Source organism: Chiloscyllium punctatum, chromosome 44, assembly GCF_047496795.1.
Source record: "Chiloscyllium punctatum isolate Juve2018m chromosome 44, sChiPun1.3, whole genome shotgun sequence".
NCBI classification, from domain to species: domain Eukaryota; kingdom Metazoa; phylum Chordata; class Chondrichthyes; order Orectolobiformes; family Hemiscylliidae; genus Chiloscyllium; species Chiloscyllium punctatum.
Genome location: NC_092782.1, coordinates 4,729,924 through 4,751,757, shown reverse-complemented (window position 1 = coordinate 4,751,757; position 21,834 = coordinate 4,729,924). Strand labels below are relative to the sequence as shown.

General features: G+C 38.4%; 1 protein-coding gene across 4 annotated transcripts in view; it reads right to left on the bottom strand.

Moving 5' to 3' along the window:
- The window catches only part of kif21a (kinesin family member 21A), a 158,612-nt gene that overhangs the window by 67,069 nt on the left and 69,709 nt on the right, over positions 1-21,834 (bottom strand). For all 4 annotated transcript variants that reach the window (XM_072562125.1, XM_072562127.1, XM_072562126.1 and 1 more), the window contains 9 exons: positions 21,084-21,279; positions 13,282-13,471; positions 12,019-12,082; positions 11,394-11,591; positions 6,788-6,869; positions 6,600-6,711; positions 5,006-5,194; positions 4,553-4,752; positions 2,204-2,311 (listed from right to left, as the gene is read on the bottom strand). In XM_072562125.1, the coding sequence (XP_072418226.1) occupies positions 2,204-2,311; positions 4,553-4,752; positions 5,006-5,194; positions 6,600-6,711; positions 6,788-6,869; positions 11,394-11,591; positions 12,019-12,082; positions 13,282-13,471; positions 21,084-21,279 (1,339 nt within the window). The remainder of the gene's footprint in view (positions 1-2,203; positions 2,312-4,552; positions 4,753-5,005; positions 5,195-6,599; positions 6,712-6,787; positions 6,870-11,393; positions 11,592-12,018; positions 12,083-13,281; positions 13,472-21,083; positions 21,280-21,834) is intronic.

Here is a 21,834-nt window from a genome sequence, read left to right as displayed (position 1 = left end):
GCAAATGAAAAGTTGACAAATGGAGTACAATGTGGGAAACTATCAAGTTATTCACTTTGGAAGGAGAACAAAAGAGCAGATTATTATTGAAATAGAACAAAACTGCAGAAAGCCACAACACAAAGAAACCTGGGGGCTCTTAAGCATGAAACACAGAAAGCAATCACACAGGTGCAGCAGGTAATCAGAAAGGCTAATGGATGCTGGCCTTTGTTTCAATAGCGTTGCAGTAGAAGAGTTGGACAGTCTTACTGCAATCACACAACGTGTTGATGAGACCATAATTAAAAGAATACTGAAAGCAATCTTGGTCCTACTATTTAAGGAAATACATTATTTGATTGCAAGCAGTTCAGAGAAGGTTCATGTAGATGGCTACGGTATGGTGGTCTTATGAGCAAAGGTTAAGCAGGTTGGGACTCTTATCGGAATTTAGAGAATGAGAAATGTTCACATTAAAATTTGTAGAATTAAGGGCTTGACAGGGTAATTCCTGGGAGGATGTTTTCGTTCATGGGAGAGTCCCTGTCCAGATGGTATACTCTCAGAACTAAAGGGGGCCAATTTAAGACCAAGGGGAGGAGGAATTTATTTCTTAAAGGGTTGAGTGCCTTTGGAACTCCTTGCTGCAGAGAGCTGAGGGGGTAGAATCCTTCTGTATATTTAAGGCTGAGATAGATAGATTCTTGATCAGTAGTGGAATTAAGATTATGGGAAAGGGCAAGAAAGTGAATGCGAGGAGCTTTAGATCAACCATGATCCCATTCAATTGCACAGTCTGTTTGAACCCTCAAACCTCCTAATTCTGTCCCTATGTTCTTATAGGCTTGATGTGGAGAGTGTTAAACAAAATATATCCATCAATCTAAGAACAAGACTGCAATTGTTTTCGATTAAAATGCCTATTGATTGTTCTATTTATGTTATGAGCTGCTTTTTCAACTTTTAAGGAAGTTTTAAGCTGTGTTTTTCATGATTACACAAATAAGAGCAAATAGGAAATGGTGAAGTAGTAGGAGAGGAGTTGGATTATCCGTGATTTTATTGAACAGGTGAGCAAGCTTGTGGTGGCAAATATTTCTTATGGTCTTTTAGTATTGATAATGTTGCTGGACTAAAACTTCAGTGGTTCAGGATAATGGCATTGGTTCAAGTCTTATTGTGACAGAACTTGAATTCAATTAACAATCTGAAATTTCAAGTTAATGTCAGCAATGGTAACCATGACAACCATCACTGAATGTCATCAAAAACCTGTGTGGTCCACTCCGGTTCCATGAGGAAAAGCAATCTGCCATCATTACCAATTTCAGTTTCATGCAATCCAGGTTCAAAGTAAGATTATTGACATTTAACTGCCCTAAAGTAACCTCACAAATTACTCAGTTAATGGGTAATTAGGGATTGGCAACAATTTCTGGCCTCATCATTGATGCTCAAATCCAAATAATAGAAATAAAAGTGTCAACATTTGTTAACCGATGGTCCTCCAAACTCAGTGATGACCACAAAAATCAATATTTTGCATTGCCTCAAGCAATGTTACAAGAGATCGGCTTGCAATTTTAGTGTCATAGAACTGGATTTATATTTATTAAACTAATGAATGACAGTAAATGTCACTTCAATTGATATGTTAGGAGTATAGAGAAGCACATGCGTGCAAGACTTAAACAGATCAGTGAACATTAAAACCTATTTCCATGATTCAATAGGATTTGCTGAACAATCCTGGAAGAAAATGCATTACCAAACAACTTAAGGTCTTGACTTGGGTTCAAAATGTGGCTCATTTACACTTGATAGAAGCTGAAGTATGCACACACTGGGATCTGCCCTCCGCAAGAAAAAGGCCTATGACCAGGCATTGCACACTTTTTTTGAATTAAACAGAAGCTTGGAAGAGGTATTTCCTGGATCCACTTTCCATAAGACACAGCCAGGCTAGACTCTTAACTCTTTTGCCACAGGTATAATTTCATGCTCCCTTCTTGCAATTGCCCCAAGAGCAGGACCAAAAGCCTTTCCAGCATGCCTCTTTACTCAGCTATGTTAAACTATGCAAGTGTTGTAATGTCAAAGTGAAAGATCAAAGATTTAGTATAATTTCTACAATAATAGTCAAAATAACTTTACAATGTCATCCTTGTTCAAGCTAAAAGCACTATCAATATACCATCATTTTGAACAACTCAATACTCACTTCCTGCTTGCGCTGCTCTTTTTTCAGCTGAGCAATTTCTCTGTTTCTCTTAGATTCTGTCATGCGAGCTCGTTCTTGATCTTCCTTCATTTGTTTCATTAAACGAACCTTCAAAACCAATATGTAAACATCATGTAATTTTTTCCCCCAACACTTCTATGCTCATCTTTCTTATGTGATTAGTCAAGGTGGCAAACATTTACAGCTTACCTTGTAATTAGTTAAGACACCTCTGTAAAACAATTACTCCCAGAAATTGAGGCAGCTATGTTGTTCTGAAAAGAATAATGCTTCTAAAGTATGTGATGTGCTGCTCCGTTCACAAGGTTACATTGCCCTTGGTTTTTTCCCCCTCCCAAGGGTCATAATGACACTGGTTCCAATATATTTGGATGGATGACTTTAGGGCCAAATTTATTATAGCTAACAGATACTGCCTCAGTGAAAAGGCTTTCAAATTTTAAAACAAAACTTGTACAATGAATGGGAAGTGGCCAGTTCTCCCAGCTCAGCTTGTTTGATTTGGTTTGGTTTTAGCGGTCTGGCTGTTCAGATCAAGCAGAATTCCCCCCCCCCCCCCGCCCGAGGCTGCAGGTCAAAGAAACAGCTACATGGCAGATGATGTTGCACGCTGAATCTTTGACATCTCTCTCGCCTGCAAGAAACTGTGCTTGATTTACTGAGGGGTGTTTATGGGTATGTTTCAAGTATTTGGAATAGCATTATTAAATTGTGATAGAGTAGACTGGGTTTCAAATAGTTATGTTATTCAAAATTTGGTTTTCTTTTGTTCATGTATAAATAAATTCTGGCTTGTTTAAAGCTAAGCGGTTGGGCCAGCTGCGTCACCCCTGAATATCCACTCAACACCTGCTTAAAACAACTAGAAAAGTTAGGGTCCGGGCTACTTCCTTGAAATGCTTTAAGGGAATCTAGACTGGTCCATAATAAGTATTAGACAATAATCAAAAAGGGAGCATGAACTATACACATAATATAGCAACATTGAACCCAGATTTTACAACTTATTTATTTTGCTGAACTGCAAATAAACATGAAACACAAATTGACATCCAAGGTTGTGCACATGAAGACTGTGACAAATTAGACTGGCCCACAAAAGCAAACCACTCAAAGACTGCCTGTAAAAATGATCCCAAGCATCCAGTTGTCTGTCATACCAATGTGTTCTCATGCCAACATTTATGTTGCAGACTTGCTGCAGTGTTTCAGCGAGTCTCAGGGCAAACTTGAAGTACAACATCTCATTTTCTCATTGGGATCCTACAGCCTCTGGGACTCAACACTGAGTGCAATAACTTGAGTCCAAATCTGTCCTTTCATTGTTTTTAACCTAACCCATCACCTGGTGCTGACATGACATGGGTTCCTTTTAATAACAGCCAACCTATCCTCACCCACTCTCACAGGCCTATTACCATATTACATAGGCTTTCAGCACAGCCTACAATTCTCTCCTACTTTCAGCTCTCATTAGCACTTATTCATCTTCTCATTTGTCCTGGTCTACAATCAATCAATAATCCCCTCAGTTTACCTAACTCTTTTATTCTCTCTCTTGGCTCTGTCTCCACCTACCCGTCCCCCGTGCCACCCAATGTTTTCCCTGCTGTCACTTTTGCGGAAGAATCACCAGACTCAAAACATCAACTTTACTTTCTCCCCACCGTGGTTTTCACCAGCAATTACTGTTTTTCTTTCAGGTCCCCAGCATCCACAGTTTTTTTTTTACTGCTCACAGGCTAGGCGTTTTCCAAAGAAAACAGAAGAGACAATGGTGAAAGACAAGTTTACTCTTCAACTGCTGTTGAAAGTCTACGAGCTGGCTTTGAAATGGCATGGTTTTCAGTTCATTTTTCAGGTGAATGAGAGAAAGAGTTTAAAATTCAGACACAACTGAACAAATGTACTCTTATGTATTATTCTGACAATATCCATAAAGTAAATGAAATCCTAATTTATTAATTGCTCATTCTATCAAGTTGTAATTAGTTGTAGTTTGAAATACTTTATCTTTCACCATCTAGGACGAATGAAGTACATAGCCTAAATACGCAGGTTGGCTATTTCTTATTTTATATTTGATTACATTCCCATCTTTCTAATCTACACCCTCCTTTTTCAGTTAAGTGGAGGTACTTGATCTTGATACTGGCATTCTAAGGAAGTCAATGCTGCTCTATTTTTGATCTGATAAACCATGAGAGAATGCACTTTAGTAGCTAAAATTACCCCCTTTAATGCAAGTTCTCTTTACAAGATTCCAAGCTGATAAAATCTATGCTGTAATATATTTCACTGTTGTCACTAGTAAGACAGAATTTATACCTTTGTCTTCTTCATTTCTCCCACTTCCTGCTGCAGTTTTCTCAACTGTTTTTCATACTGCGCTTGATTTTTTAGCAATCGAGCATGTTCCTTTTGGGCGGTGTGCAACTTCTGCAATTCTTTATTCATGACTTGAAGTTTCTTTTCATATTCTGATTTAATTTTATTTGCTTTTTCTTCAGAGTAAGATTCCACTGAACCTAGAATACCCATATTTTTTAATTTAATAAAACTCAACGTCAAAAATATTACATAATGAATATTCTGGCTGTATTTATTACACACTTTCACAAATGTATAAATTATGAACTTAATTACTTTCTTGCGTGAAGGCAAGATGACACCATAGAGACTTAAACTTGTCTAATTAGAAAAGAATATTGGAAGGACAAAAATATTTTTAAAAACACTTTCTAAACATCTTCAGAACTATGGACAGCTTCATAAATATACCTAGATTTTGTAGAACTCTGTCTCTCTCCAGCTGGGTGTCTCGAATTTTATTTTGCAGCATCATTAACTTTTCTTCATACTGTTGTTTCAGTGTCTGAAGTCGCCGCTGGCTATTTTCCAGTTCATCAATTAGTTTCTGCTTGATTGCTATTTCACAGGTTATATTAGCCAGATCTGCCTGGAAAGTGGCTATTTAAAAAAAAAGTACAATTAAATGAAATCAAAAGTTAGAAAAATTGTCAATTATTTTGTCATGATCTTAATATTAAAGATCAATGGTTTCCTCATGACTTGGAGGTGCCAGTGTTGGATGGGGTGGACTAAGTTAAAAATCACAAAACACCAGGTTTTAGTCCAACAGGTTTATTTGGATGCACTAGCTTTCAGAGCACTGCTCCTTCATCAAGTGGTTGATGAACTAGCGGCATTCCAAAAGCTAGTGCTTTCAAATAAACCTGTTGGACTATAACCTAATGTTTTCCTCGTGGAAAAAGAACAGTCCCAGAACTCTCATCAAAAACCATCTCAAAAATAAACAAACAATCTAGTTCTACTTATTCAAACCAAAGTGACCACTAATTATGAATTAGAGCCATCAATAAAATTCCTATTCATCATATCCTTGAAAATTTTAAGTTTGCACTCGTTCAGAAATGTAAATGCAGGAGGTATTTATTTTAGCTTTAATATTGGGTCACAGAATGATTTCAATTAACTTTTTGCACAAAGAAATTTCTCAATCTTTTCATTCACTCATGGATTAATCCTAAATTTATCCCCTTGTAACAAATTCAATCGTAGGAATGATACAGTGTTGAATTCTTTTAAAGCATTCTGAAAATTTCAAAAACCTTTCTTTAGATGTGCCAATTCTAGTATATTCTTAATAAATATAATTTGTATCTTCATCATGACTTCCAGTTCTTTAATGAAAACTGGATGCCTCAAAATTGCACAAAATATTTCAATTCAACCTTTGAAATGTAAATGTTTGATTCGACAATGCATGGATTTAACAATCAAAGCTTTTACACAAAAATCGTGGAAATTTTCTCATTTTTAACCACTTGCAATTCTGCTTTAAAAAGATCTGCTCACAAAAACTTCAATGGAAAAAAAAATACCACTCGCCTGTGGTTTTGATTCAAACCACTGATTTAGTAAGAGAATCCCATGTAACAGCATTACCTGGAGGAAGCTGAATTACTACTTCAAGTGAAAGTACATCGAACATTTGGACAGGGGGATAACAGAGAATGGAATTCATACAATCCAAGTAACCCTGGTGTCAGTGACAGATCAGTGCTGAAGTGGTATTAGTTTGAGCCAAATTAGGAATGATGTCAGAATGAGATCACCCAAAACTGAAACCACTCAGGATCTGAAAGCATATGAAATTAATCCCTCTAAAAGGCACTCAAGGAGAAAATCTTGTCTGAATTGTCTGCATCATCTGAAAATATTACTTCAGCTTGATGCATTCAAAGGAAAGTCTAAGGATCAAGAATCTTGAGCAAAAGTCCAATTGTGACTAGCTCAAACCAAGTTCGAACTGTGCTACTTTATAAAACAAAATGCATGTTAAAGGCATTACCTTCATCATCTAACTCAGAGTCAGAGTCATCCGAACTTTCACTTATTTCTAAATCATCCTCTTCAGCATCCTCATCACCTTCTTCATGGTCACTGCATTCTTGACCTTCCTCCTTGAAAAGTGATTTGAGTCATTTACACTTGAACGGTCAACTTCAAATCACTTAAGATATTTACACCCAGACTTACCTCTTCCAAGTCATTCTTTTCTTTTTCCTCAATGTTTTTCTCATCTAGTCTTTCACCTTCAGGATTCTCCTCTTTAATGATACTATTAAAAAATCATGAACTAATTATTTTTCCATAGTTTAAAATTGTACACTAGCCTCAAAAGCAAATCCTGATGTTAATACAACTTGCATACAATGCAAATTACTCAATACTTTTTGTGGAAATTGGATGTCAAAGCCAAAACAAAAGTAAGCTATTACATTTGCTTTAATAATGAATTATTTTCTCAATACATCTTGGTAATAAAAATATGGAAAAATATTAACAGCTGATAACGCATTCAACTTGAAAATATAACTTCAGATTACTGCTCCTGACATCTGAAACAAGGTTTAGAAATTTCAAGACTGAGTTCCTGCAATTTGTCTGGGTTGATCAAAAACAAATTTCTCTCAATTTCCCACCTCCTCTAGGTTATCCAATATTTTCAAAATCATTTCAACACAATCAGCAAGATCAACTATGCTAAAATTGTTTGATATTAATGATCAAAAACCTATTAAGTATGACAAAGCAAATGATTAAATCAAATTACAAAAACAAAATCAAACTTACAGTTAACAGAATAATCCCAATTGTTTACTCATACCCCCTCTCCCTAACACATCTTTAGCATATACACCAACCTTTTCCTAGCTACAAACAGTTCTGAAGAGTCACTGTACCTGAAACATTAACTGCTTTCTCTCCAGATGTTGCCAGAACTGAGTTTTTCCAGCAATTTGTTTTTCCCACATACCACTTCCCATCCAGCCTGCCCATCCCTGAACACTATGGGCAGTTTACCATAGCTAATCCACCCAACCCGCACATCTTTGGACTATGGGAGGAAACCAGAGTATCCAGAGGAAACACATACAGACACTAGGAAAACATGCAAACCACAGACAGTCACTTGTGCTGTTGTTGGAGCTACATCCATCCAGGTAATTGGGGAGTATTTCATCATATTGCTAACTTGTGCCTTGTAGATGGTAGACAGATTTTGGAGAGTTAAGACATGACCACTTGCTGCTTATTCCCAGTTTCTGATGAGCTTTTGAAGCTTAGTTTATATCGCTAATCCAATTCAATTTATGGTCAATTGTCTTGCCATCTCTGTCAGCCAAGTCTAGATATTATCCAGATCTTGCAGTATATGAACAAAGTTAAAAAAAAATCACCCAACACCAGATTACCATTGAACAGATTTATTTGGAAGCACGTTTGAGAAAGTGAGAACTACAGATACTGGAGATCCAAGTCGAGAGTGTGGTGCTAGAAAAGCACAGCACGTCAGACAGCATTCGAGGCGCAGGAAAATCAATATTTTGGGCATAAGCCCTTTATCAGGATGAAGGGCTTAGGTCTGAAATGTTGATTCGCCTGCTCCTCTGATTTTTAATTTTGTCCACCCCAGTTCAACATCAAAGTACATGGTCATAGATTACTTCAGTCTCAGAGTCATGAATGGTTTTGAACTTAGTGCAATCATCAACAACACGCCTGACCTTATGATGGATACAAGTTCATCAAAGCAGCAGCTGAAGATACTCAGGCTTAGGTTATGAGCCTGAGGAACTCCTGCACAGATGTTCTACAGCTAAAATGACTGACTGCCAATAACCATTTTCTTACAGGCCAGGTATGACTACTACCAGTGGAGAGTTTTCCTCTATTTCCTATTTTTGCTAAGGGTCAACCACAGCTTTGATGTCAAGGGCAGTCACTCACACCTAATGTTTGGAATTCAACTCTGTGGTCCACATTTGAACCATGGAACCAACCAATCAGGTGAGGAGCCAAGTGTCTCTAATGGAACCCAAATTGGGTGTCAGTGTGGTGGTTATGGCAGAGCAAGTACTGTTTGATGACACCTTCCATCACTTATCGATGATCAAGAGTAGATGGATAGGTTTGCAGCTGGCTGGGCTGAACTTTCACTGCCTTGTGCATGCAGGACTTACCTAAGCAATTTTCCACATTGTCAGGTTGATGCCAGTGTTATAGTTGTACTGCAACTGCACGACTCTGAAATTCTGGAAGATAAATCTATAGTATTATTGCCAGAACACTGTCAAGGCGTGTAGCCAGTGCTGCAAATGGTATCTTGACATCACGTAGAGTGAATAGAGTTGTCTGAAAACTGGCACCTGTGATGCTGGGGACCTCTGGAGGAGGTCAGGATGGATCATCCATTCAGCACAACTGGCTGAAGATTTTCACGAATGCTTCAACCTCATCCATTGCACTGATGCATTGGTCTTTCCAATCATCAAGGATGGGAATATTTGAGGAGCCACCACCTCTAGTGGGTTGGTTCATTGTCCACCACCATTCCTAACTGGATAGACAAAGTCATGCTCCATCACTTGCTGCTTATACTTTTTGGCTCACAAGTATTTGGGTTTTATAACTTCACCAAATTGATGCTTCATCTTTAGATATTGCCAATGTCATTGCCGGCATGCCCTCTTGTGCTCTTCACTGAACCAGGGTTGATCCTCTGTAGTGGACTGAGATATACTGGGCTTTGCAATTGCAGACTGCACCAGAGTATGACTGTATTGCAAATGGATACCCAGTCATGATTTGCTAGATCTGTTTGAAGTCTCTTCCATTTAGCATGGTGATAATGCTACACAACACAGTGGACAGTTTTCTCAATAGGACTTCATCTCCACAAGGACTGTGCGGTGGTCAGTCTTACAAACACTGGCATAGACAGATCCATCTTGTGGCAGACAGTTTGATGAAGATGAAGTATGTTTTTCTCTTCTTGTTGGTTTCATCACCAGTTAGAGATCCAGTCTGGCAGCAATAATTTTTCAGACTTTATCAACTGGATTACTAATGCTGCTGCCGAGCCACTCTTGGTGTCAGACTTTGAAATGCCCGAAATAGTCTGCCCTCTTGCAATCCTCAGTGTTTCCTGCTAAGTGATGTTCAACGTGGAGGAGCACTTAATCATCAGCGGAGGAGGGTACGGTATGTTGTTATCAATGGGAGGCTTCCTTGCCCATGCTTAACCTGATGCCAAATATCATGAAGTCCAGAGTCAATGTTGAGGGCTCACTGGATAAAATGCCCTCCTGACTGTCTATGTTGCCATGTCAGCTATGTTGCCATGTCAGCTGAGTTTGTCTTGACAATGGGACAGACATATCTAGAGATGGCGATGGTGGTGTCTGGGAAATTGCCTTTAAGGTACAGTTCTATTAGCATGACTATTTGACAATGCTGATTGAATGGTTTGCAAGATAGCTCTCCCAATTATGACACTAGCCCTCAGATGGACTTTGCAGGGTTGACAGAGTCGTTTCTGTCTTTATCATGATGCATAGTTCAATGCCTTTTTCAGATTTTAGGGCAATTCTTAGAACTAAATGATTTGATGGGCTACTTCAAAGGGCAGTTAAGAGAGAACCACATTGCTGTGGGTCTGCAGTCACATGTAGGCCAGACTCTAACACCCTTCTCGAATAGGCATTAATGAACGAGGCAGATTTTGACAAACAGCAGTAATTTTGTGGTTGTTAGATTCTTAACTCCAGATTTTTTTTTTATTGAATTCAAATTCCATGTGATTCAAATCTGGGACCCCTGAACATAATCCGGAAATCCAGGTAAATAGTGTACTGACAAAAATATTAGGTCATCACCTACCCTGCATCCATGGTTGTTAAAAGCAAACCAATGCAAGGTGTTATCTTCTGGGACACAAGGAATTGCAGAATTGCAAATGCAGTTAGCATTACAACACCAAAAAAACCATTATCCTTCAACACCTTTTCACCTTGACCATCACACAACTTCCACTACGTTAGATGTTCCACTTATATGCTGTTCATGTTTTGCTTAGAAATCACAGTGATCAGAGGGATGGTTTGCAAACTTGTGTGAAGTACCTGGTTTTATCAAGTATCAAGTACAAAAATTACAAAGAATTTTTAACCTTTACTTAACTTCCTTTACAGTTGTCAAAATCTGTACTGGTGACAGCCATTTCTTCTCATTCACACATAGTGACAAATAAATAAAAATAATTGATAAACATTATGATAAACAATGTACATTCGTCATTTATGACAGCTGAGGTTTCAAGATCAGTTTAGTATTTTGCATACAAATCTGAAGAATCAATTTGGGTATATTTAGTCAAAGTATAATTGATTCATATACAACTTTTGCATTATTTGATCTTTAGATATAAAGATAATAGTCAACCGAAGGATGCGATCTTGCAAACGGTTATTCTTTTTAAAATAAAAATGGAGCTTGTGGGAGAAATAGAGATGTTTCGACAATTAAAAATAATAACTGCGAGAATTGCTGCAAGTTAAAACGTGGGGGGTATATATCATGTAGATGAAAACATAATTACAATTTAAGGACTTTAGTCTTGAATATACTTGAATATGAATCTGAAAAGAAACATTTCGTTGAAGCTATTAGTCCTGTACTCAATGAAAGGTGGAAAGCTTTGACAAAATATGATCAGTATTAAACTGATACTATTTTAAATGCTGAATCATAACTTAAAATCAAGACAATTTATGAAGAACGAACCATATTTCGTGCTTACCTTTTCTTCTTTTTCCTTTCTTTTTTCTTGAGTTTTTCCAAGTCCTTTTTAGCCATTTCTAAGACTTCCATTGCTCCTTTTTCTGAGCCAAGAACAGAGCCAGAGAAGGTGCCATTCAGGTAAAGCGGTCTTGAGGAAGCCCTTGACAGGTTACGCCGAAGATTTTCATTCATTGCTTCACTCTCAAACAGTTTTGATCTAAAAGATAAATAAGAAATGCCAGGATAAGAATGGGTCTATCTGCTTGAGATAATCATATAAAAACAGTACAAAACATCCTGTAGAGCATAATTACCCTCACTCAAAATTGTGCAGGTGCACAACTTATGTGGAAGGCAATTAGGTCTGCAAAATATATATTCCTGCATTACCTTAGGAAAGAGAAGCAACTTCAAGCATTTATTTGGATGGTTCTTCTTTGATTAATCAACAGAGATTAAATAAGCAATCTCGAATCAGTTGTGTATAGTCTGTTGGGAGGCTGGCGCTTAATGTTTCTTAGTGAATTGTCACTCATCCTTTTAACACCTCCAATAACTTCTTTGCTCTACCTTTTGAGTTATTTAGAACAAAATGCATGATTCAACATAGCATATTTATTTCAACTTAACGAAATCAGATTTACCGGAGGTCTTCAACTTCTTGGATATAATTCTGAATCATTGCACTAATCTCTTCATTGCCATCTCCTGTAATTTAGGGAGAATTGAAAAGTTAGTTTAGTTTAAGAAGGCACAAATATAACTCGTGATTTCAGGAAAGGAGGCGTCAAGTTAGAAACACAGGAAAAGGAAAAATTATATACATTTGGAAAAATCTCAGAACAAAACAAAAAAAGTCCTGTAATCTCTTAAAATCTAATTAAATCAGATCCATAGTCTGTCTCGCCACTCAGTGTTGAGTGACAGCAGGAATCCACCAGTAAATCAAATTTTGCATGCAACCCTAAATTATGGTTTACCTTCCAGAGTTCTATCGAAGTTCAGAAAGCTGTATCAAAGAATCCGTGCTACTAAATTGCAAAAGTTCCATTTTAGTTCTGTCAAATTCCAGAATCTCCACCCAACTTTACCAAGTACTAGAGCATTTAAAAAAAAAATATTTTCCTACTACAGAGTTCCCTATACAGCTAATTGATCAATGCAAGGTAAGATAGAGTATTCTATTAACAAGACAAAGGCAAAAGCTAGATGTTTTTCTTCAGCATGGTAGGATTCGTTAGGCACACCAGAAGTAACATGATACGAAATATCCACAAAGTCCAAGAACTCCACAGCCAAACTCCACTGATATGGGAGCAGGTGTTGTGTTACATCTTCTGACCATCACCCAATAGGAAATTCCTTGCTTTCACTTTAGAAGGTGGAATTCTGGATGAGTTCACTTACCATTTTTCCCTGCATTTATAGAGCTCTACACAGAAAAATGCTTAATAAAAAAAAAATTTGCAACACAATGTTCATCTGGTTCCAACGTACCAGATGAAAGTCCATTATTCAAGTCTTGCTTTCATTGCTGTCACATGCTAGTGACAAAATGACTGAATTCAGTAGTTTCAGAATATGTCCAAGGAAAAGATTTGCTTTGCTGTTACGCCAATGAACATGTAATAATTGTTAACTGAATGTTTAACATGACTTGCAGCAAAATGACACTCTAAGATCCTTTAAGACAAAAACAATATTTCCCAATTTTTGAAACTGCAAACTTTAATATTTCAACTAAAGAAAAACACTGCAGATGGTGGAAATCTGAAATAAATCACAAAGTACCGGAAAAACCCAGCAGTTTCAGCAGCAACTGCAGAGAAAGGAACAGATTTAAACATGGAGTTCAAAATGACTCTAGTTTCTCAAAGTTGTTTTGCTTAAAACAAATCAAAGGTTACCTGATTTGGCAAGTACTTGGTGAACCTGATCACTGAGCAGTTGTGTTATTCTTGCCCTCAAGGATTCTATGGTCTCCTGCATTGCTTTAATCCTCATTCTCAAATTGTTGTTTTCAGTCTGCAGCATAGTATTTTCATGGAACATATCATTGATACTCTCAACACCATCATCTCCTATTATTCTCTTGCCCTAAAAATAAAACGGAAACTGAAATGTCACAATTAAGTACCTTTCACAACTAGTTTGTTAAACTTAACCAAACTCATGCCAGTCTTCTTAGTTGTCTGGTGTCAGTACCACTTTATCTGAAAAAAACGTTTCCCATCCACATCAATAACATGGTTCCTTCACCTCAAAATATTAGAATTACATAATATTGCTATGAAAGCAACCATTTCAGCCAGCATATCCTGCTCTTTAAGAATTGACCATAATGCCAGTAATTGATGCAAGCCAATATCTCAACACTATTATTCATTCTTGCCAATGCAAACACCAGAGTCACATTTGACATAAAGGATTTAGTCTGTTTTGGAGGGAATAATGGACATAAGAGAACAGGAGTCTGTAATGGAAGGGTAGAAGCAAAGATTTCCTGGTTCAAAAGGTTTAGGCGATCTCTCTCAGTTGCACAAATCAGGAATTTTGAGTAGGCAATGCCTGTAAACATGTTAATATCCAAGCTTGACTCTTCAATCGAGTCTTGTGCAATCAAACAATATCCCAACAGGTGTTATGCAGAAACTGAAGTTGATGTGTCAATCTCTGTACATATAGATTGGTTATATCATTGGGCTACTAATTCAGGAAGTGCAAGTTCAAAGCCCACCACAGAAGTTTGAGAATCAAAACTTAGTTAATAAAGAAGTGTAGAATTGGAAAATTGGCAATTAGAAATGACAATGAAACTGGAAGACTTCTGGAGAAATGTAAATGGATCACTAGTATTTTCAAGGCAGAAATATATTACCCTGACACACTTTAGAAAAGGTTTGACTCCAGTTGTTGACTCTTAAAAGACCTCTAAATTGGTCCAATAAGGAATTAAGCTGCATCAGATTATTGAAAAGCTTTGAAGTTCTCCAATGTCTCACCCAATGGTTATCAGGGCAATGAAATGCACTCCATTTGTCTGGATTTGACCAAAAAAATAACTCAACATTATCGAAGGCAAAGCAGTCACAATAGCTTTCTGTTCAATTTAAACAACAACCGTGGCACCCACTTGACACTGGCGTTTCATGGATGATGTATACAGTGCCATACTACCAAGGCGAATCTGTCAGCTCCTTTCAATTTCATGATTCCCACTGAATTCCAAATGAATATGATGCAACGATCTCTACCTTCCCCGCTAAACTGACACACCACTCCACATTAGATACATATAATTGTTCCTTCATTGTTGTTGGATCAAATCAGAGCATCCTATCGAATGGCATTGTAGAAGTCACTTCACTGCCCAGTCTATACATGTTCAAGAAGGATTCTGTTACTTCCTTTCCTTTGCATAGAAGACACAGGAGCAAAAGTAGGCTATTTGGCACTTCAAGTGTATCTGGCATTCTATAACATCATGATTAGAGTCATAGAGATGTACAGCATGGAAACAGACCCTTCGGTCCAACCCGTCCATGTCGACCAGATATCCCAACCCAATACAGACCCACCTGCCAGCATCCAGCCCATTCTTCTATCACAGGCATCAACTCCTCTTTCGTGCCTGGCTGCACAACTCTCAACTCCCCAATGTTACAAAAATCTATCTACCTCTTCCTCAAATGCTTTCAGGGAAGTAGTCTGAGTTTTTGTCTGGAATTCTGTATTGCATTCAATTCCCTCTGGGAGAAGGAATTTGTTCACATCTCAGTTTGAACTCTATCCCCTAGCTTGAGATTCATTCCAATACGGAAACACCTTCCCAATACTTACCCTGTCAAGCCCCTCAAGAATTTTGTCAGTAAGATTATCCATTAGAGTTTAGATGAGTAAAAGCCTAACCTGTTTAGCTATTGATACTTCAATCCCCTTCATCCCAGGAATCAGCCTGGTGAATTTCTTTTGAACTGCCTTCATTGCTAATATATTTTGTCTTAAATATGGGGACCAAACTGTACAGCACTCCAGGTATGGCCTCACCAAAACCCTGTACAGTTGCAAAAAAAAAACTTTTTGAACTCCAATCCCCTTTCAATGAAGGCCAAAATTCTATTTGCTTTTTTAATTACTCACTGAACCTGTATGCTAACTGTTTTATGCACAAAAATACTCAGATCGCAATACTACACTTTTTCTTAGAGAGTCTCTGCCTATTTAAATAATTGCATGTTTTTTGTTCCTTCCTATGCAAGTGCAGGACCTCACATGATTCTACACGGCCAAGTTATTGCTCAGCCACTCAAATTATATCCATATTCCCTGGCAAATTCATGCTATGACAACATGCCTTCCCCAACAACTTTTATGTCACCAGCAACTTTGGGTACATCACCCTTTGACCCCTCCTCCAATTCATTAACAGAAATAGCAAATATTTGCGGCTGTCAAACTGATCACTCTGGCATTTCAGTAGTTGTGTCTTTCCAATCCAAAAAAGACCCATTAATTCTGACTATGTTAATCAATCCCTAATCCATGCTAACTTCCAATATTTTGAGAGCTCCTTGTGCAATTTTTCACGTGGCACTGTACTATATCTACTAGTTCTGAAGAGGAGTCATGCTGGACTCAAAACATTAACTCTGATTCTCTCTCCCTAGGTGCTGCCAAATTTGCTGAGATTGTATTTGTTTCAGGTTGCAGAATCTGATATCTTCTCTGGCATTCCATTAAATCTCCCTTTTTCATATTCCTTGTTTTTTTTATATTAGATCTGCTCCTTAACCACCCTTATGAACCAGAGATGGTTATCCCTCTCATTTAGCACTTCTTTTAGACCAGAAAAAAATTGTGCTAACTGTTATGAAATATCAGCTTAAGTGTCTGCCATTGCACATCTACTGATTTTTTTTTAAATTCCCTACAGTATGGAAACAGGCCATTTGGCCCAACAAGTCCACAAGAACCCTCCGAAGAGTAACCCACCCAGACATTATATTTACCCCTGACTATTGCACCTAACACTATGGGCAATTTAGAATGGGCAATTTACCTGACCTGCACATCACTAGATTGTGGGAGGAAACTGGAGCACCCGGAGGAAACCCATGCAGACACGGGGAGAAAGTGCAAACTCCACACAGACAGCTGACCGTGACGGGAATCAAACCAAAGACCCTGGTGCTATGAGGCAGCAGTGCTAACCACTGAGCCACCATCTATCCCTTAATCTATCTTCGCAGGTCACTTTAGACAACCTTTTCTTCATAACTTTATACTTTCCCTTATTTAAGTTCAGAACATTGGTTTGAGATCCAAGGTACTCACCCTCAAACTGAACTTGAAATGCTACCATACTGAGATTGCTATCAATTACACAAGATCCTTAACCATGAGATTGCTCATTAATGCAACTTCATTACAAGATTAAAACAGCCTCTACCTGGGTAGTTTCTGCAGCGTACTGCTGCAAGAAACATTCCCTGATAGACTTGATGAAATTGGTCTCCCACATTACCCTTGCCAATCTGATGTGTTGAATCAATATGCTGATTAGAATTATCCACAGCAACTGTAGCCCTTCCTACATACCTTCATTTACTGATTTATATTTTGTCCTATAGTGTGGGAACTCCTCGGGGTCTACAGTCGACTCCCATTCATCATTTCCTTTCTTTGTTATTCTTTATTTCCAGCCAACCTGATGGCACATCAAGATCTATCATAGCTAGATCACGACTGAGCACCACTCTGATCCTTTCTTTTATTAATAAAGCTTCATCACCTTTTTTTTTTAAAAATGTCTATCCTGAAATGCTAAATAGCCCTTACTCTTAATCTCCCAGTCTTGGTCATCCTGCAATCACATTTCTGTAATCATAGAATCCCTACAGTGTGTAAGCAGGCTATTCAGCCCATCGAGTCCACATCAAACCTCCAAACAGCATTCCCCACACCTCTCCAGATCCTGCACCTTGCGTTTCCCATTCCTAACCCACCGAGGCTGCACATCACTGAACACTATAGTCAATTTAGCATGACCAATCCCCCTAACTTGCACATCTTTGGACTGTAGGATGAAACCAGAGAACATGGAGGAAACCACGCAAACACAGGGAGAATGTGCAAACTCCGCACAAACATTCACCCAAGGGTGTAGGCAAATCCAGGTCCCTGGCACTGTGAGGCAGGTGCTAACCACTAAGTGACTGTATCACCCACCGTGCAATAATAGTCATCATAGCATATTCATTGATTTCTATTTGTATTGTTAACTTATCCATCTTGTTACACATACTTCATTCAGATTGAGAGAGTGTTAAACTTGAACTTTTTACTATCACTACTTATGCTGGTTCTAATTTCTGCTGCAGTTTTCTGCTTACATTTGATGCCCTTTCCTGTCATACTTGCATTATTAAATGCCTCTTCATTATTCTGCACCCCTGCTGTCTCATTTCTTTTGATGTTTTTAAAACTTCCTTACAGTTGAACAGCCTTTTCCTTCACTAATTTATTTGAAAGCCCTAACTTCAGCCTTCATTATACTATTCGCCTGGGCACAGATCCCAGCATAGTTCAAGAGAAGTCTGTCCCAATGGAATAGCTCCCTCATTCCCCAGTACTGGTGCTAACAGGATGGCTTTTTGGAACAGCTTGTCATGGAGCCCACAAGAGAGCAGGCTATTCTGGACCTCGTGCTTTGCAATGAACCAGACTCTATAAAAGATCTTAAAGTAAGGGAACCCTTAGGAAGTAGCGACCATAATATGGTAGAGTTCAGTCTGGAGTTTGAAAGGGAGAAGGCAAAATCGGATGTAATGGTGTTACAGTTGAATAAAGGTAATTATGAGGGCATGAGAGAGGAACTGACTAAAATAGACTGGAAGCAGAGGCTAACCGGGAAGACAGTAGAGCAAAAATGGCAGGAGTTTGTAGGTATAATTGAGGACACTGTACAGAGGTTCATTCCCAAGAAAAGAAAGATTAACCGGGGAGGGATTAGACAACCTTGGCTGACAAAGGAAGTCAGGAAATGTATTAAAGAAAAAGAGAGATCCTATAAAGTGGCTAAGAACAGTGGGAAATCAGAAGATTGGGAAGGATACAAAAGCAAACAGAGGATAACAAAGAGTGTAATAAGAAAGGAGAGGATCAAATATGAAGGTAGGCTAGCCAGTAATATTAGAAATAATAGTAAAAGTTTCTTTCAGTACATAAGAAACAAACGACAGGCAAAAGTAGACATTGGGCCACTTCAAACTGATGCAGGAAGCCTAGTGATGGGAGATAAGGAAATAGCAGGAGAACTTAACAAGTACTTTGCGTCAGTTTTCACAGTGGAAGACATGAGTAATATCCCAACAATTAAAGGGAGTCAGGAGGCTGAGTTGAGTATGGTTGCCATTACGAAAGAGATAGTGCTAGAAAAGTTAAAAAGTCTTAAAATTGATAAATCTCCTGGCCCTGATGGGATACACCCTAGAGTTCTGAGAGAGGTGGCTGAGGAAATAGGAGAGGTATTGGTTGAGATCTTTCAAGACTTGAGTCAGGAAAGGTCCCGGATGATTGGAAGATCGTGGTTGTAACCCCCTTGTTCAAGAAAGGATCAAGACAAAAGATGGAAAATTATAGGCCAATCAGCTTAACCTCGGTTGTTGGTAAAATTCTAGAATCCATCATTAAGGATGAGGTTTCTAAATTCTTGGAAGAGCAGAGTCTGATTAGAACAAGTCAACATGGATTTAGTAAAGGGAGGTCATGCCTGACAAACCTGTTGGAATTTTTTGAAGAGGTAACAAGTAGGTTAGACCAGGGAAACCCAGTGGATGTGGTCTATCTAGACTTTCAAAAGGCCTTTGATAAGGTGCCACACGGGATGCTGCTGAGCAAGGTGAGGGCCCATGGTGTTCGAGGTGAGCTGCTGGGATGGATTGAGGATTGGCTGTCTAACAGAAGGCAGAGAGTTGGGATAAAAGGTTCTTTTTCAGAATGGCAGCCGGTGACGAGCGGTGTCCCGCAGGGTTCGGTGCTGGGGCCACAGCTGTTCGCATAATACATTAATGATTTGGATGAGGGAACCGGGGGCATTCTAGCGAAGTTTGCCGATGATACGAAGTTAGGTGGACAGGCAGGTAGTACTGAGGAAGTGGGGAGGCTACAGAAGGATCTAGACAGGTTGGGAGAGTGGTCCAGGAAATGGCTGATGGAATTTAACGTGAGCAAGTGCGAGGTCTTGCACTTTGGCAAAAAGAATAAAAGCACGGACTACTTTCTAAACGGTGAGAAAATTAATAAAGCCAAAGCACAAAGGGATCTGGGAGTGCTAGTCGAGGATTCTCTAAAGGTAAACATGCAGGTTGAGTCCGTGATTAAGAAAGCGAATGCAATGTTGTCTCTTATCTCAAGAGGGTTGGAATATAAAAGCAGAGATGTACTACTAAGACTTTATAAAGCTCTGGTTAGGCCACATTTGGAGTACTGTGTCCAGTTTTGGTCCCCACACCTCAGGAAGGACATACTGGCACTGGAACGTGTCCAGCGGAGATTCACACGGATGATACGTGGAATGACAGGTCTAGCATATGAGGAACGGCTGAAGATACTGGGATTGTATGCGTTGGAGTTTAGAAGATTAAGGGGAGACTTAATAGAGACGTACAAAATAATATATGGCTTGGAAAAGGTGGATGCTAGGAAATTGTTTCCGTTAGACGAGGAGACTAGGACCCGTGGACACAGCCTTAGAATTAGAGGGGGTCATTTCAGAACAGAAATGCGGAGACATTTCTTCAGCCAGAGAGTGGTGGGCCTGTGGAATTCATTGCCACGGAGTGCAGTGGAAGCCGGGACGCTAAATGTCTTCAAGGCCGAGATTGACAGATTCTTGTTGTCTAGAGGAATTAAGGGCTACGGGGAGAACGCTGGTAAGTGGAGCTGAAATGCGCATCAGCCATGATTGAATGGCGGAGTGGACTCGATGGGCCGAATGGCCTTACTTCCACTCCTATGTCTTATGGTCTTATAGTACCCCATGAATATGAACTACTTTGAGCATTCATTTACCTCTTTAAATTAATTTACATTTCGTCAACCTGCATGTTGGTTAGATCATAATCTGGAGGTTATTAGTTTGGAGATTCTACATTTTAATTCAGTTGCTTTCATCTGGTTTGGAACTTCCAAATTAATTTTACATTGAGGTAATCTATCCCTCACCAGTTCTACAATATCTTCCTTCTTCAGGAAAAAAGCATTTTATACATTCAGCTTCCACTATGACCTTTGCAAACTGCTGAAGCTAAAAAGGCTTTTCAAGCTACAGGTATTTCCCATATTCCAAAAGAGGAAAAATATCAATTCCAGATTGTTCTAACTGAAGCCAAATGCACAACTATTCACTTCTAAAACTTACGGAATGAAAACAAAATCTTACTATTCTCAAGGAATAAGTAACTCTCCAGTTAACGTTTAAAACACTTCATGGGCAGACCAAAACCTACATATGCCTCTGTTTCAAAACGTAAACTAAGTGATACTAAAAATATATATATATATATATATATATATATTGCACCACAAAACTTACATGGTTTTCTCGAAATACTGACTGAAGCAAGATCATCTCCAGCTTTGGGCAGCCTAAAGGATACTTCAAAAAAACAAATAGGTAAATTTATTTCCAATTTCCAAACTAGCTCACCGTTTTGTATTCTGTAAGTTCCATCTGCAGACGTGCTATTTCACCACGGAGCACATTGATTTGCTGACTTGCTCTGTCCTGGTTAACCATCACTTTATTTTTAATGTTCCGCGCACGATTTGCATATTTCAGTGTGTTCAAAGTTTCCATGAAATCACGATCTGATGGACTGACGCAAGCTATCATCACTGTTTGGCTGCAAAATGAAAACTCGGAAGTTCACGACAGCAACATGGCTACAGTCACAATTAAGAAGTATTTATATCAGTTTAGTTACCTGAACAATTGAAGTATGTAATTGAAAGCTCTACAAAAAAGGTAAGTATAATATTTTAACAGACTGTAAAAACATCCATCATGTTGAGTCTCAGTTCAGCAAATTCTCAAATTTGCCTTTAACTTTGCAACATTTAGGCACTTCATTTTCCAATTTACCCATCAACTAGTAGATAGCCTCACAGAATGTTAAGACATAGAAAACAACTACAAACTCAAGTTATTTATATGACAGAATTTGCACAATTAACTAAATTCAGATTACAGCTATGCTGTCAAGAAAGGCATGAAACAGAGTTTTCTTAACCAAGCAGGTTTAAAACGAGAAAGCAAACTTTCTTGCTCAAAGAAAACGTACTGTGCCAAGTCACTTAAATAGAAAAGAATAAATAACTTTCCCAATACTCATGTACTACATTTGGGCAGCTCAAATTAGTCAGTTTTGAATGGATTCTGTCATTTGTGTCAATGTTTA